This window comes from Pollicipes pollicipes, unplaced genomic scaffold (genome assembly GCF_011947565.3).
Source record: "Pollicipes pollicipes isolate AB1234 unplaced genomic scaffold, Ppol_2.1 Scaffold_7228;HRSCAF=8575_pilon_pilon_pilon, whole genome shotgun sequence".
NCBI lineage: Eukaryota > Metazoa > Arthropoda > Thecostraca > Pollicipedomorpha > Pollicipedidae > Pollicipes > Pollicipes pollicipes.
Genome location: NW_023597032.1, coordinates 175,943 through 189,756, shown reverse-complemented (window position 1 = coordinate 189,756; position 13,814 = coordinate 175,943). Strand labels below are relative to the sequence as shown.

At 64.7% G+C, this 13,814-nt stretch overlaps 1 protein-coding gene across 1 annotated transcript in view; it reads right to left on the bottom strand.

The window, feature by feature from the left end:
* LOC119109048 (afadin) overlaps positions 1–13,814 on the bottom strand; it is a 44,735-nt gene that overhangs the window by 4,528 nt on the left and 26,393 nt on the right. Inside the window, exons 11-28 of the mRNA XM_037232586.1 lie at positions 13,657–13,797; positions 12,674–12,844; positions 12,214–12,322; positions 11,720–11,865; positions 11,350–11,449; positions 10,601–10,755; positions 9,845–9,968; positions 8,749–8,901; positions 8,261–8,402; positions 7,717–7,835; positions 7,014–7,190; positions 6,641–6,780; positions 6,004–6,122; positions 4,256–4,336; positions 3,706–3,971; positions 3,333–3,455; positions 2,683–2,864; positions 1,971–2,162 (exon numbers count right to left, since the gene is read on the bottom strand). Coding sequence (XP_037088481.1) covers positions 1,971–2,162; positions 2,683–2,864; positions 3,333–3,455; positions 3,706–3,971; positions 4,256–4,336; positions 6,004–6,122; positions 6,641–6,780; positions 7,014–7,190; positions 7,717–7,835; positions 8,261–8,402; positions 8,749–8,901; positions 9,845–9,968; positions 10,601–10,755; positions 11,350–11,449; positions 11,720–11,865; positions 12,214–12,322; positions 12,674–12,844; positions 13,657–13,797 — 2,640 coding nt within the window. The remainder of the gene's footprint in view (positions 1–1,970; positions 2,163–2,682; positions 2,865–3,332; positions 3,456–3,705; positions 3,972–4,255; positions 4,337–6,003; positions 6,123–6,640; positions 6,781–7,013; positions 7,191–7,716; positions 7,836–8,260; positions 8,403–8,748; positions 8,902–9,844; positions 9,969–10,600; positions 10,756–11,349; positions 11,450–11,719; positions 11,866–12,213; positions 12,323–12,673; positions 12,845–13,656; positions 13,798–13,814) is intronic.

Here is a 13,814-nt window from a genome sequence, read left to right as displayed (position 1 = left end):
CCCCCCCCCCCACTGACCTGTACAACCTCCTGGGCGCCGATGAACACCTGGGGTCCAGACCATGTCGACGGTGGCGGCGGCGGCCGAGGACGGGCGGCGTCACGGTCGACCCTGCCATCATCTGCTGCGCCTCGCGCCAGGAAGCGGTCCGGGTCCTCGCGCGCCGCGCCCGGCTTGCTGCAGCGGCGGCGGCGGCGAGGCCGGCTCGCTTAGCTGCACGCGGCGCGTGCTCACCACAGACCGCGCGGCACTTCCGGCTTGGGCGGCAACGGCCGGCGGCCGCAGCTCGCCGGCCGCCGTCACGGCGCCGAACGAACCGAGCGGCCGGGCGGCGGCGGCGCCGGCTGCGCGCGCCCCGCGCCGCCGCGCCCGCTCGCGCTCTCCTCCTCCTGGCGGCGGCGCCCGCCTCACGTAGGAGCTCCTGCTCGGTTGGTGCGCCGCCTCCAGCTCGGCTGGCGGCGCGCACCTCCTCCTGGCGGCGGCGGCGGCGGCGGCGGCGCGCCCGCTCCGGCTCCGAACGTGGCGGCTCAACTGGCGGCGGCGGCGGCGCCTCCGACTCGGCGCGCGACTCGTCCAGGTCTGCGGGTCAAGGAGCGCGTCAGGCCCCGTGCCGGGAGTCGCGGCACATTACCCGACACGCTTCAGCCCGATCAGGATCAAGACACAATCACCGTTCGAGAACGACATAAGTATAGTTTGTCATACACAGAACACATTGACAGCAGACTCGATAAAGTGCAAAAAGACCAATAACAAACAAAACACATAAGCCCAAACAGTATTATTATATTTCGGGTGACCATCCTTCGTCGGCCTGTCTGGCCTTAATCGATGAACGATTGAACCCAAACCCACCAAGATAACGTACACTATCCTATCGTGGCTTCGATAAACCTGCGCGACGTGTAACCTGGGTCATGAGGTCAGCTCTACACTGCCCTGTCACCCACGTGGGGAAGTGAATACGCCCGGTAAGAGACGGATTTTCATCACCCCCGGCGCCACCTTTAAAAAGGCATCAGCAACCTCACTGGACTTCGCTTCCGTGCTCTCCATGGTTCTGATGCCCTTCCTGATGTTTCACTTGTGGGAAAAATATTTCTCAAGTGCCATGGCCATGTCGGGCGAAAAATTTCAAGAAACCACACTTACTCGGGGCCCTAACCGGTCATGCTGCCGTCCAAAGGTAAAAGTAAAACCCCTTATGTTAATTTTTGGCCATTTTGAGTGTTTGATGTCACTTGACTGGGGCTAAAATAGCAGAATTCAGTTTGAGAAGATCAATTAAATGACGACAAAAACGCAAAATGGCCAAAAATAAACATGACAGGTTTTGCCTTTGGATGACAGGATGAATAAAACCTAGCTGGCTGGCCTCTTCTGTGACAACAACGGGCCTAGCATAGAGATTATATGAACATCACAACTTTCCCGCGATGTTATGTCGGGTGTATTGGAGTATTTCGTGTATGTACACATGCTCTTGTGATATGGTGGTGTGCTTGACATTTCTTACACTGTCCACAGAAAATGGATAGTCTGCCCTACAGTGAGAAGTGGGTTTCAGTACATTCGGAAATGTAGCGTTCAGCCAACTCCTACCACAATCGTAATTTATTGTGCTTGATGGATCTAAGATTCGTGGTTAGTCACCCGATGAGGGATTGTCATCTCGAATATAGTCAACTAATTGGGCTTGTTAGTTTTTTGCATGGATCTGCGGTCATTGCGTTCTGTGTACGACTAAGCACGAATCGGCTCAGAGAAAGGTAACTTATAAGAAGCCTAGTCTGCCCATGCTCAACTATGGCAACAAAGAACAGCACACCAGGAACACGGCCACTGGCTGAATGTCGACGGGTAATTATCACGACACCGGCCGGTGCGTGCCTCCGCCTTCCGCCCGCCGGCCAGACCCGTCGGTCCGCCGGCCAGCCCCGCCGACCCGCCGGCGCAGCGCCGACGCTCGCCTCACCAGGTTGTCGTCGTTGTCTTCGTCCTCGTCATCGCCAGCCAACTCCATGCGCTGCTGGAAGCGCTTCTCGAGCAGCAGTGTGTCGAGCTGCTGCTGCTCGCGCCGCGACCGGCTGGGCATGGCCTCCAGGCGGGCGATGTGCTGGTCCCGCCACTGGCGCTCCGCCTCCGTCCGGCGCAACCATCTCCTGCGCCAGGCGCACCGGAGCCGGTCACGGGCCGCTCAGCACCACGTCAGACGGGCCACACGGACGGCGGCCGCAACACGCCCCGTCACGCAGCTCAGCACATGCCAGCGTATCAGGTTGTGCTGCAATGCCCAGCGATGCCCTAGTTGACAGCTGTCCCGCGACGAAGGCGGTCGGAGGCACGGGGACTCCCGCAGAGCACGGCACGTGTGGACCCATCACGCCAACATTCAAGAGACAAGCGCGTTTGCCGCCATGCGAGTCATGGCAACATGGACCAATCCAACACCAAGTTGGGGAGACGGAACGCCGCAGTTGGAGCGGGGTAGTTACGCGAACTAAGCCTACAACGAGAAAGCCCTGCCTCTTCCAAGTCAGCCCCAGGAACATGTTTTACCTTTCCTGAGCCTTGGGGCAAGGACATGCCCCCCCCCCCTCTCCTCGCCCCCTTTGTCCCGCCAAAGTACCATGTGATGTCACAAACCATGTCATCACGTCAAATATGCCATTGCACACAAGCCATGGACCACCGGCCAGCACAGCGCCCACCTTTTCACGTTCCTCCCGGTTCCAGGGGTTGCCGGCGTCGTAGGGCGACTGGTGTTCGGGCGGCGGCGGCCGCTGCGGCGGCTGCCCGTACAGCGGGTGTGTGGACGGCGGCGGCGGCGGTGGCGGCGGCGGCAGCATCTCGCCGTACATGTCCTGTGGCGGCGGCGGCCGCGCCGGTGGCGGCTCCTCGAAGCGCACGGACATGCCATGCGCCGGCTCGCCGTAGCGGGCGACGGGGGCGGCGTGCTGCGCCGGCGCCGGCGGCGGCGGCAGCGGCTCGCCGTAGCCGGCCTGCTCGCTCTGGCTGTGGCGCAGCCGCGGCTGCGGCGGCTCGCCGGGCGTCGGCGGCCCGCTGCTGGAGCCGAAGTGCGCCGGTGGCGGCTGCCGCTCGGCGTACGGCGACGACACGCTGTTGTGGGCGCCGTGCGGCGGCGGCGGCTGACGCTCGCCGTAGGGGACGGCGCCACGCCGCCGGCACCGCCGAGCGGCGGCAGCGGCCGCTCGCCGTACGGGGAAGACGGGCCGTTGCCGGTGGCGTGCGGGTCGTTCGCCGTAGTGCGCGGCGGCCGGGCTGGCGGCGCCGCCCATCGGCAGAGGCGGCGGCGCCGGCTCGTCCTGGCCGCCCGGCGGCTGCTCGGCGAACGGCGCCGGCTGCGTGTTGCCGTAGGTGGCGCTGGGGTGCCGGTAGCGCAGGTGCTCGTGGTCCGACACGGAGCGCGGCATCTCAGACCGTGGCGGCCCCATCTGCACGGCCGGCAAACGGCAACGGTCAGCCGCGAGGACGGGGAGGTCGTCAGGAGATCAGCTGATCACACTGCATCGCGCGCAGGGTCGGCGATCTGGCATGACAACCGCACACAACACAAACGGAACCGCACACAACACAGACAGCTTACGCTCTGCAAACGAGCACCGCGCCGCGCGCATCGCGTCCGCATTACCACCTCGTCGCGCACCGCCACCGCTCTCGGGCGTCACGCTCGGCGCCTCTCACCTGGCCCTGGCCGGCCTGCAGCTGGTAGTGGGTATGCACGGAGATGGGGCGCGGCGGCGGCGCCGGACCGCCACCGCCGCCGCCGCCGGCCGCCGGCTTGTGCAGGTTCTGCACGGAGCGCGAGCGGGCGTGCGCCGGCGGCGGGGGCCCGTGGCCGGTCGGCAGCGCCGCCAGGCTGGCGTTGGACGCCGACAGGCTGAAGCCCGGGTTGTAGGTCTCCTGGTGGCGGCCAGGCGGCGGCGCCGGCTCGCGGTCGGCCGCCTCGGCTGCGGCACACGCACAGCGGGGGATGACGAACAGGCCAGCGGCACGAGACGCCCTCCCACCCAGCCAGCTGACACGACGGTGGCCCGCAGGCAATGAGCGACCTTGAGAACGACTGGGGGTTTTTAGTTTACTCGTCACAGCGTCTTCCCTTGCCGTGAATGACGGGGGAGAAGCCCCACCACTCCGCCAGACAAAGCCGTGAGTTCAACCAAAGGCACCAGTCGGTCCACGAACACCTCCCCACGCGCAAAGAAACCGGTCGTCGGGCATGGTCGGTACTTACAGCTGAGGGCCGGCACCGACTTGGCGCCCTGGATTCTACCGCTGGGGGGCATGCCGCCCCGCTCGCTGGCTCGGCGGCTGCCTGCGGACGGCGAGCCAGCGCCGCGTCACGACCGTGCACGCCCCCTCACGGCCGCAACATGAACGATCACGACGACCGCGGCTCAGCACACTGGACGTCCCACAGCACGGACAGGGCCATAGCGCGGACAGGGCCGCAGCATGGGCGGAGACAGCACGAACAGGGCCACAGCACGGGTGGAGGCACAGCACGAGCAGGGCCACAGCATGGATAGCGCCGCAGCACGGGCAGGGCCGCAGCATGGGCAGGGCCAGAGCACGGACAGGGCCATGGCATGGACAGGGCCACGGCATGGACAGGGTCACGGCACGGACGGGGACACAAGCACAGAGCAGTGCGTATGGAGATGTGACAGTGTCAGGCTGCCCCGCTCGGAGGGGGTCGAACGTTGAACTTCATTGAAGAAGGCCGAATATCTGACAAAAAGAAAACACCTGTCCATATTCAGGTTCACCCATTGTTTGGGCAGGATCACACCGAGTCAACCATAGCTCCTTGTCGGTCTCTGAAACGTTTTCCCGACAAACTTTAGAACAGGTCCATACTGGGCAGCAGACCGTGCCGGCTTGTATGAAAACCAGTCACAGCCGTCAGGGATACTGCCTGCTGTCACCGGCGTTCGTGCCAAACTGACGGGTGCCATTTGCGGGTCGGTATGGACATCATTATAGACAAATGGGGACCGTTACACTCCCACAGGCCCCTTCACAAGCGCGCGGGCAGTCTCTTCAGTAGCCATCAACGCTTCACCAGCAAGTCGGAAGGAGGCCATTCCGAAGGCCAGCACCAGCCCTTTGTAGGCCGATAGTGGATCTTTGACGACGAGCAACGAACCCTCTGTAGGCTAACAGGGGACGTTGAATGCCCCTCCAAGCTAATGCACGGGAAACTCTTCATGCCAAGCACCATACCCTCTTCTATACTGCAAGTACGCGTTGTAAGTATATTTTTCAGGTTCGCGTTGTACTTTTACGCTTACAATATTCTTACTTCGCTTTAAATACAGTTTCGGAGAGCGTAAGGTGCCATGCCAGCGCCTTCAACCACGAGGGGGAGGGGGAGGGAAACAATTGGCAGCTCCTTGGGCTATCACATTTACCGTCTGGTACGACCAAAAGCTTTTCCAAATTTGCACGACCCACACAAACAAGACGGCAGTGGTTCATACCTGTTGGAACCAGTAATGTTTGCCTTACTGAACAGTTCACTGCGTGACTAGGCGGAAAAAACACACAAGTACACACCAGCACAAAACAACGCCGTCTGTCATCATGACTTACTTCGACCGGGGGTCCGCACAGTTCGCCACGAACACCTGAGAGCAGCTCACGCCGTCTCGTGACCTGGCCGAGACCGTGGCACTCGTCCGCACCGTCCGACCGATGCCTGAGGACGGCTCGCGGCCGGCCGCCCCGTCACAGAGCAGGGCAGGGTGGGAGCTGACCTCGTGACCTGGCCGAGACCGTGGCACTCGTCCGCACCGTCCGGCCGATGCCTGAGGACGGCGCGCGGCCGGCCGCCCCGTCACAGAGCAGGGCAGGGTGGGAGCTGACCTCGTGACCTGGCCGAGACCGTGGCACTCGTCCGCACCGTCCGACCGATGCCTGAGGACGGCGCGCGGCCGGCCGCCCCGTCACAGAGCAGGGCCGGGGGGGGGGGGGGCTGACCTCGTGACATGGTGGGAGATGGCTGGGAGAGCAGTGCAGTCAGCCGGTGGTGCACGGCCGCCTGCTTGGCCACGCGCAGCAGCACGGCCGGGCCCGTCTTCATCATATACTCGGCCGCCCTGCCGACGGAGCTCGGTCAGCGACGACACCAAGGGGGCCGGCGGGGAGCCAGCGAAGACACCGGGGAGGCAGGCGGGGAGCCAGCGACAGCAGCAGGGAGGCCGGCGAGGAGCCAGTGAAGACACCGGGGAGGCCGGCGGGGAGCCAACGACAGCAGCAGGGAGGCCGGCGGGGAGCCAGTGAAGACACCGGGGAGGCCGGCGGGGAGGCCAGCGGGGAGTCAGCGACGACACCGGGAAGGCCGGCGGGGAGCGGAGCGACAGCACCGGGGAGGCCGGCGGGGAGGGGAGCGACCGACGGTATGGCCACAACTGATGACTGGCTGGAGCTTGTGTGGCTGATATGTTGTTTGAATACAAGGCGGCCCTCAGAGAATGGATTCCAACACACAAATGAACCTTTAGTGGGAGCCGATCTACGACACATCAGCACGACTGTCCAGGCGGTAGGTGTCCGTGTCTAAATACCAGCAGTTGCCCGTGACCGATAAATCGTTCTGAGCAGGCGGGCCACTCACTGTTCCTGGGAGATGCCGACCAGACTGTGTCCGTCCACCTCCAGCAGCTGGTCGCCGGCGGCCAGGCGGCCGTCAGCGTCGGCCGCTCCGCCGCGCACCACAGACTTGACGTAGATGCCCTGCTGTTCCTGCCCTGGACCCTGCCAAGGTGCCGCAGCGCCGTCACCACCACCGGCTGCACATACACGCACCGCTGCTGCTGCCTCTGACTCGGCCCGACGCCCTATGAACAGCCCCCCCCCCCCCCCTCCAACACTTCACACAGTCATGCGACACAACACGAACGTCCCAGCAGTCCGCCGCCTTCCAGGCCGCGGACGCCGGCCCACCGGACGGCCCACTGCTCTGCCAAAGCCCTCCGTGACCGTCTCACCTTAGCAGCCACGATGCTCAGGCCCATGCCGGTGTTGGACTTCTGCAGCTTGATGAGCTGCACCTCCGGCTCGGTGGCGCCCGGGGCTGGTCCGGGCCCGGGCCCTGGCCCCGGCCCGGCGCCCGACAGCGGACGTGCTCCCATCGACCGGTTCGACATGGCCGACGGGCTGCGGGCCTGGGGGAGCGGCGACGGGGCGTTGAGCCGTGCGACGACACGGAGACGCCAGGGCCAGACGGGCAGACGCGGCGGAGGCGCGTGACACTCTGTCTACACTTCAGCTGGGGTGTGATACGGGGCTAGAAACTCATGGGCCCGTACAGCGGCCGCAAAACTAGGCGACACACACAGCACTCGCAGTCCGCGGCAGTGACGGGGTACGTGTGACATGTCGGACTTGGTGGTGCTGACGCAAATTTACTTCAGGAAAGTTCGAAAGACACTAATTCCACCTGAACGCGGCCACCTCTCGTTCTACATAAGCTGCATCAGACAACAGACGTCTCGACACCCCACGGCCCTCATGTCGTCGTCCGCTTGACGACAGCATCACTACCATCGTGCCCACGGACACGCACAGCCAGGCGCTGCAGGCGTCTGTCTCTGAGGCCCGCCCCCTCGCCCAGCCCGGTGGCAGATGAGGCGGCGCCACGCGGCACGACGGCCGGAGCCGGCGGCGACGGCCAGCGGGCCCAGCACTGACCGGCGGCCGGGTCTGCTCGTGGCCGGCCATGTAGATGGTCCAGTAGCCCCAGCTGGTGGGCTGCTCGTTCATGCGGGCCAGGCCGGCGTGCTGCAGCGGCGCGATGAACTCGGCCAGACCTGCGGCAGGCGGCGGCCGTCAGGTGGGACGGCCGACGGGAACGCTGCGCCGGCTGGGCGTCGGCCCCGCGTCACACGCCGTTCTGTGGGGCGTCACTGGCCATACTGCAGCATCCGTCCCCGAATAGACCCAGCAATCACAACAGAACGCACACCGCGGCACCGCTTCCGTTTGAAAACAGGCAACCGCTTCACCACCTGAGGTGGGCGATAATCCCACCTTTCCAGCTTCAACAACGCTTTGAGATTTCAATGGTTCCGCGGCATTTCCCAGTATTGCGCCGTGCCGCACACCAATAACTGCACTGCTTATCAGACCAGCGGAGCACGTCTGGTGGGGCAATCGCCCGTCGCTCGCACGTGCCGCCCAGCTAGGCGGCGTGCCGGCGCGCCGACGACGCCGGCGGCGGGGCCGCGCCGCCCACTGACCGTTGGGATGCCGCGCACGATGTCCGACGAGTAGCCGTCCTCGGGCAGCAGGAAGGGCAGCTGCAGGTCGCGGCTCTCCTCCAGCCGCACCGGGCGACCGTCCTGGCGCGCCAGCTCGTCGGAGGTGCTCTCCGCGATCTGCCGACGCCATCGGCAGGCGTGACGACGACGTCCGCACCACGGTCGGTACCGCGACCGATGTCGATTGTGGAGGAGTTTTGGCTGATCTGTGCGAAACAATGTCGCGACACGCCGAATGGCGAGCTATATGGCTCCTCAATTTGACCTTAACAGACTGGGTAAAGCAGGCTGTGACAGCACGGGCCATAACGTCAGACCCGCACAGATGGTCAGCAACTGCAGCAATGACAGCTATATCAACTACGTGACGGCAAGCTATGCCAGGGCGCCAGCGCGATACCCCAGCCTCCCGCCATAGGCACATCGGGCGTCAGCGTCCCGGCCGCCTGGCGCGCCACCCACCCCGCACGATGTTGTCGATGAGCTGGGGTGGGATGCGCGGCGGCTCGTCGGCCGCCGGCTGATAGCGCTCCAGCATAGCGCGCAGCTGCAGCGAGTTCAGCTTGTAGCACGTGCTGGTGATGCCCGTCAAATCATCCACGTTGTTCTTGGGCGCCTGCGGCCGCATGGCGGACGAGTCAGGTCGATAGCCGCGCTCACAGGCGGGACAACCGGATGTTCCGGCCCACACAGGTGCGGCGGCCACAATCTGACTGCAGCGGTCGCACCGTCCCGTGACGTCACTGGCGATTTGGCGGCCCGCGGATAACTGAGCTGACCATAAGGAGATGGGATGATGCTTACCATCGCAAACCATCGGTCGGGGGCAGTTCATTGAGGTCTCAAACTGACGCGCGCTCTTTTGTCCCCACCTTACATCCGTAACAGCTAGGCCGCGCTAACCAATCTGCCCCGGGCGGCTGGCGGTGGCGAAAGCCTCGCCACTGCTCGTCCGCCCCGCACGACGCGGTGCATACAGCTGCCGCATTTACACCATCCACAAGCCCCGGTGCGCGCCAAATCCCCGACTGACGTCACGGCGGCCGTGCATTCTAACTGGCTGATTTGAATTCCACATGTCGCCCTCTCCTGCCCATGTTAAGAGCTGAGCACCTGCCGTAGACGGAACACACGCGGGCGGCTGGGTCGGGGCTGAACACCACCCACTGCGTTCTTGAGCGCACTGTAATCGCAGGTTAACCTACCGACTTAACTGATGTTGATTCAAGCCAACCACGCGCAACACACTAACCAGCAGTAATCAGAGACGGCTTCGAGTTGTCCGGTTGAACAGGCAACGCCGCTGCAACTTTGGCGCTTAGAATTACGGTTTGTTTCCCTTGGCATTCAAAGTGAGATATTGGTCCACCTCCTCTCACGGTAAAGAACAAATGCCGCCATGCGTCAACAGCTGTCTTCTAAGCCATGTTTCCTCCATCGCTTAGGCAGTCATCGTATAGCACACTGAGAGCGGCGCATTCGTCAACAGAACTGCTCGTGCGTGGTGGCCTCCCGCCCAGCCCAGCCGTGCTGACGGGACGCCGGTGGCAGAGACGTACGGTGAGCAGGTGGGCGGCCTGCACCACGCGGCCCAGGTGGCAGTCGGCGGCCAGCTCCAGACCCTGCCGGTCGGCCCACAGCTCGGTCCGGCTCAGGCGTCGCTTCAGCCGCTCGCCCCACATCCTGCAACGGCCGTCACGTCAGCGGCCGGGCGGGCGCGCCGCGGCCGACCCGGCGCGACGCCGCTACACATAGCACGGTATCCTCGCCCAGCTCGTAAAACAAGAAAACGGTGGGCGGGATCCAGGTTACATCCTGATACGGTAGCTGGCCACCTGGCTGCAAGCCCGCGGCCGGAGATAGCCGGTACGATCAACAGCCATCACGCACGCCTCCGCTGCCCGCGGTGCTCTACATTAACATAAATTAGGGCATTGAGCGTACGAGGAACTGGATGACCGGATCGACATAATGAGCTGGTTCCATACACAACAGACGCGTATTGAGTCAGCTCCCAACGTGGCTTTCATCATGCAAAACCACGAACCCAAGCTCTATCTTGCCCACGGAAAGAACTTCTTACTTGTGACGTCAGAACAGCAGACGGAATTACGAACAACCAAGAGCTTAGGCTTTCCCGCTTATACCGTTCGGTACAAATGCAACCTCACCGGAAACGTCCTGGTGTGTTTTGCTACAGTCGACCAATAATAGTCACATCTGACAAATACAGCTTTACCGAGCGCGCGCCGCTGCCAGTGACACAGCCGCTCCTCCGAGAGTGAGAGGCTCAGCGGTGCGGGAGGCTGGCCCACCTGCTGCAGTAGTTGACCGGGCCGGACATGACTAGCATGTTGAACACGCCCATGTTGATATAGTGGAAGAGCTGCGAGAACAGCTGGATGGTGAGCGCCGCGTTGACGCGGCAGCGGCGCAGCAGCGCCATCGTGTTGCCCAGGCTGCTGAGCACCTGGAAAGCGACGCCGGCGCCACAGGGTCACACCATCGCGGCACAGGGTCACACCATCGCGGCACAGGGTCACACCAGCGCGGCACACGGTCACACCATCGCGCCACAGGGTCACACCATCGCGCCACAGGGTTACACCAGCGCGGCACAGAGTCACACCAGCGCGGCACTGGGTCACACCATCGCGCCACAGGGCTACACAATCGCGCCACAGGGCTACACCTGCGCGGTACAGGGTCACAACAGACACCGGGAGAGCGGACAGCGACGGCGATCCAGCCTGGCAGCCGGCCGGAGCTCGGGTCTATCGGTTTGCCGGCGGCCACCGACCAGCGTCGGCCACCAGCGCGGCTCGGCAGTCACAGCGCGTGCGTCATCAACGGCGACGCCCGGGCAGCCGCTCCCACCTCCTACGCACGTGCCCCGACTTGAGAGCCTCCTCGTCGCAAGCCCCATGGCCGGGATATCTCCCAGGCGCGCCACTGGACCAGAGCACCGTCCACACGTACCTCAGTCGTGGGCACCTCCCCCCCCCAGAGAGTGAGAGCAAAGCCAGGGCGTGCGCACTGGGGCGGGCTGGACGGACGTACGCACCTCGGCCGTCGTGCCTTCCTCCTCGTTGGAGTCGTCGCGGTCCTTCAGAAAGTGGCCGATCGAGCTGGACAGCTCCGACTGCACGTTGTCCACCAAGTACCTGCGACACGCACACCGTCCGGTCACGCCCGGCCAACTGGGACGCGCCGGCACCACGCCGATCGCTATCTGGATCGTCAGCGACCCTCTCACGTCCTCGCTGGTCTTCCCCATCGTGCAGCGACAGGACCTATGCCGACAGGCTGCCGCCTCCGCAGGTCATCTGCCCACGCTCGGCCGCTGCGGGGCGGAGGGGTGCGAGTGGCGGCCGGCTGCCGTGGACGCCGCGCGGCGGCACAGCCAGACCCGCGCCCCGGCCCGGCCCACTCACCAGAAGGCCGACTGCACGCTCTCCGCCAGGATGTCCTGGGCGTCACGGCTGTAGGCGCTGACGTGGCGGTCCTGCTTGAGGAAGTGCAGGTACTCGGACGCGTTGGCCATCCAGAACGCCAGCGAGTTGGCGTCGGTGCGGCGCATCTGCGAACGCCGTCACGTGAGGTGTGGGCACATTGTGAACAGCAGCTAACTGGAGCCAGCGAGCGCTCACGGCTTCAGCCGTCCTTACCTAGGTAATGAAAAGCGCGTGTCAAGACAAGTTCTCTTTGTCACCATGGATCAACGATGAGGGCAAAACTAACGGAAGCAGAGCAGCAGCTATGATACAGAAAGCCAATACTCCAACACAAGGCACCAAAGCTCGGTGATGCAACGGTGGCCGATTCCGGACCGCTGACGACTACCGCCGGTGACGTCAAACGACCTCGGGGTCGGCGCGCTCACCTGGATGACGTCACACGACCTCCGCCTCGGGGCCGGCGCGCTCACCTGGATGACGTCACGGATCATGGAGGACACTTTGGCCAGTACGTTGGTGAGCCGCAGCGCCCGCTCGTTGGGCGTCAGGTCGCTACGGTAGTGCGTGCTGGCCCGAAACCTGGCGACACGCCACCGCACGCCTCAGGTTGTGTCGGCGATACAGCCGCTGGCCGCCGGCCGCCGTCCGGCCGCGTGACGCGCCGGCCGGCTTACCTCCCGGACGCGTCCCATCAGCCCCGGCGCGCCGCCAACACATGCTACGTCTGCACGGCACGCGCCGTCCCGGGGGACTCTCGCCCACTAACAAGCGGAATAGAGGCCGACCTGTTGCGGCGCCGCGGCACGACAGCCACCGCCTGCGAGGTTAACTGGCCCATGTATCGACCTGGCCGGCTTTCAGCGAGCACGCCTCGGCTGCAGTACACGGCAAGCCGCCGCACAGACCGCCGCCCGGCCGCTCCGAGCTCACCTGGCGGCCATGTAGAGCGTGTAGGTGGGCGCCAGCTTGAACTGCAGACTGCTGGGGTCGAGGCGCGTGACGACAGCGCGCAGGAAGGCGTCCTCGGTCTCCTCGCGGAACTCGAGCACCGCCGGCAGGATGGGGTCGCTGCCGCGCCGGAAGCTGGCGTAGTTGGCCGACCTGCCCGCCAGACAGGCGTCAGACGCAGGCCGACGGACCGCGACGGCTACGACGGCCGCTTTTGAAAGCAGCGGCTTACGACCTCGTCTGTTTGCCGTTGTCACCGCGGGTACGTGATGTTCATATCGCGTCGTCATCAACTAACAGGGCGAGGGAGCTGCGGCCGACGACCGCGATGACGACAATGTTGCGGTGTCGGCGATGCTGCCGGTGGCGACGCCGCTGTTGTTTGTGGTTGGGCCGCTACCGCCTCAGGTACCGGACAACATGTCAGACATGAACAGATGGCGCCGCCCGGTCTGTCCGGCGACCAGGGACAGAGGCGCCGCAGCACGCAGCCCGGCGAGACACCACCCACACCAGACGCTGTCGGCACGGGCAGACACCGTCCGCGCTACACGGCGCCGGCATGGCAGCTCGACAGCGCCAGCAAGCGCGCGCACCGGCCAGACATGCTACCAGCGGCCGTGCTCGGTGCCCGACATGCTGCCAGCGGCCGTGCTCGGTGGCCAGCGCCGCTCAAATTTGAAGACAGCGACTGGCCATTGGGGCTAAGCGTGGATAGATTGGCAGTCGCGTGACGTGTGTGTCCCAAACGGCCTGGGAGCCACCGTACGCAGCATCGCATGCAGCCGACCAACCACTACCAGCGTGTAGAGGTCGACTCCCCGAGACAACCACGTAATCCCACCGGCACAGCGGACTCGGCCACACCAGGAGCGAGTCCGCCCACAGCTCGGCCTGAAGTCCGCCTCGCCGTGCAGCCTGCCCGCCGGGAGTTCCGCCCCTAGCCCGGCGCTGCGGCGCCGTACCTGCCGTCCGAGCGCTGGCTGGCCGTCTCGTCGCGGTCGCGGTCACGGTCGCGGTGCCGCTGGCTGGCCGTGGAGCGCGTCTCCACGTTACCGGCCACATCGAACGTCGTCTCCATGCTGTCCCGGCGGCTCGGGCCGTGGCTACGGCGGCAGGCGCG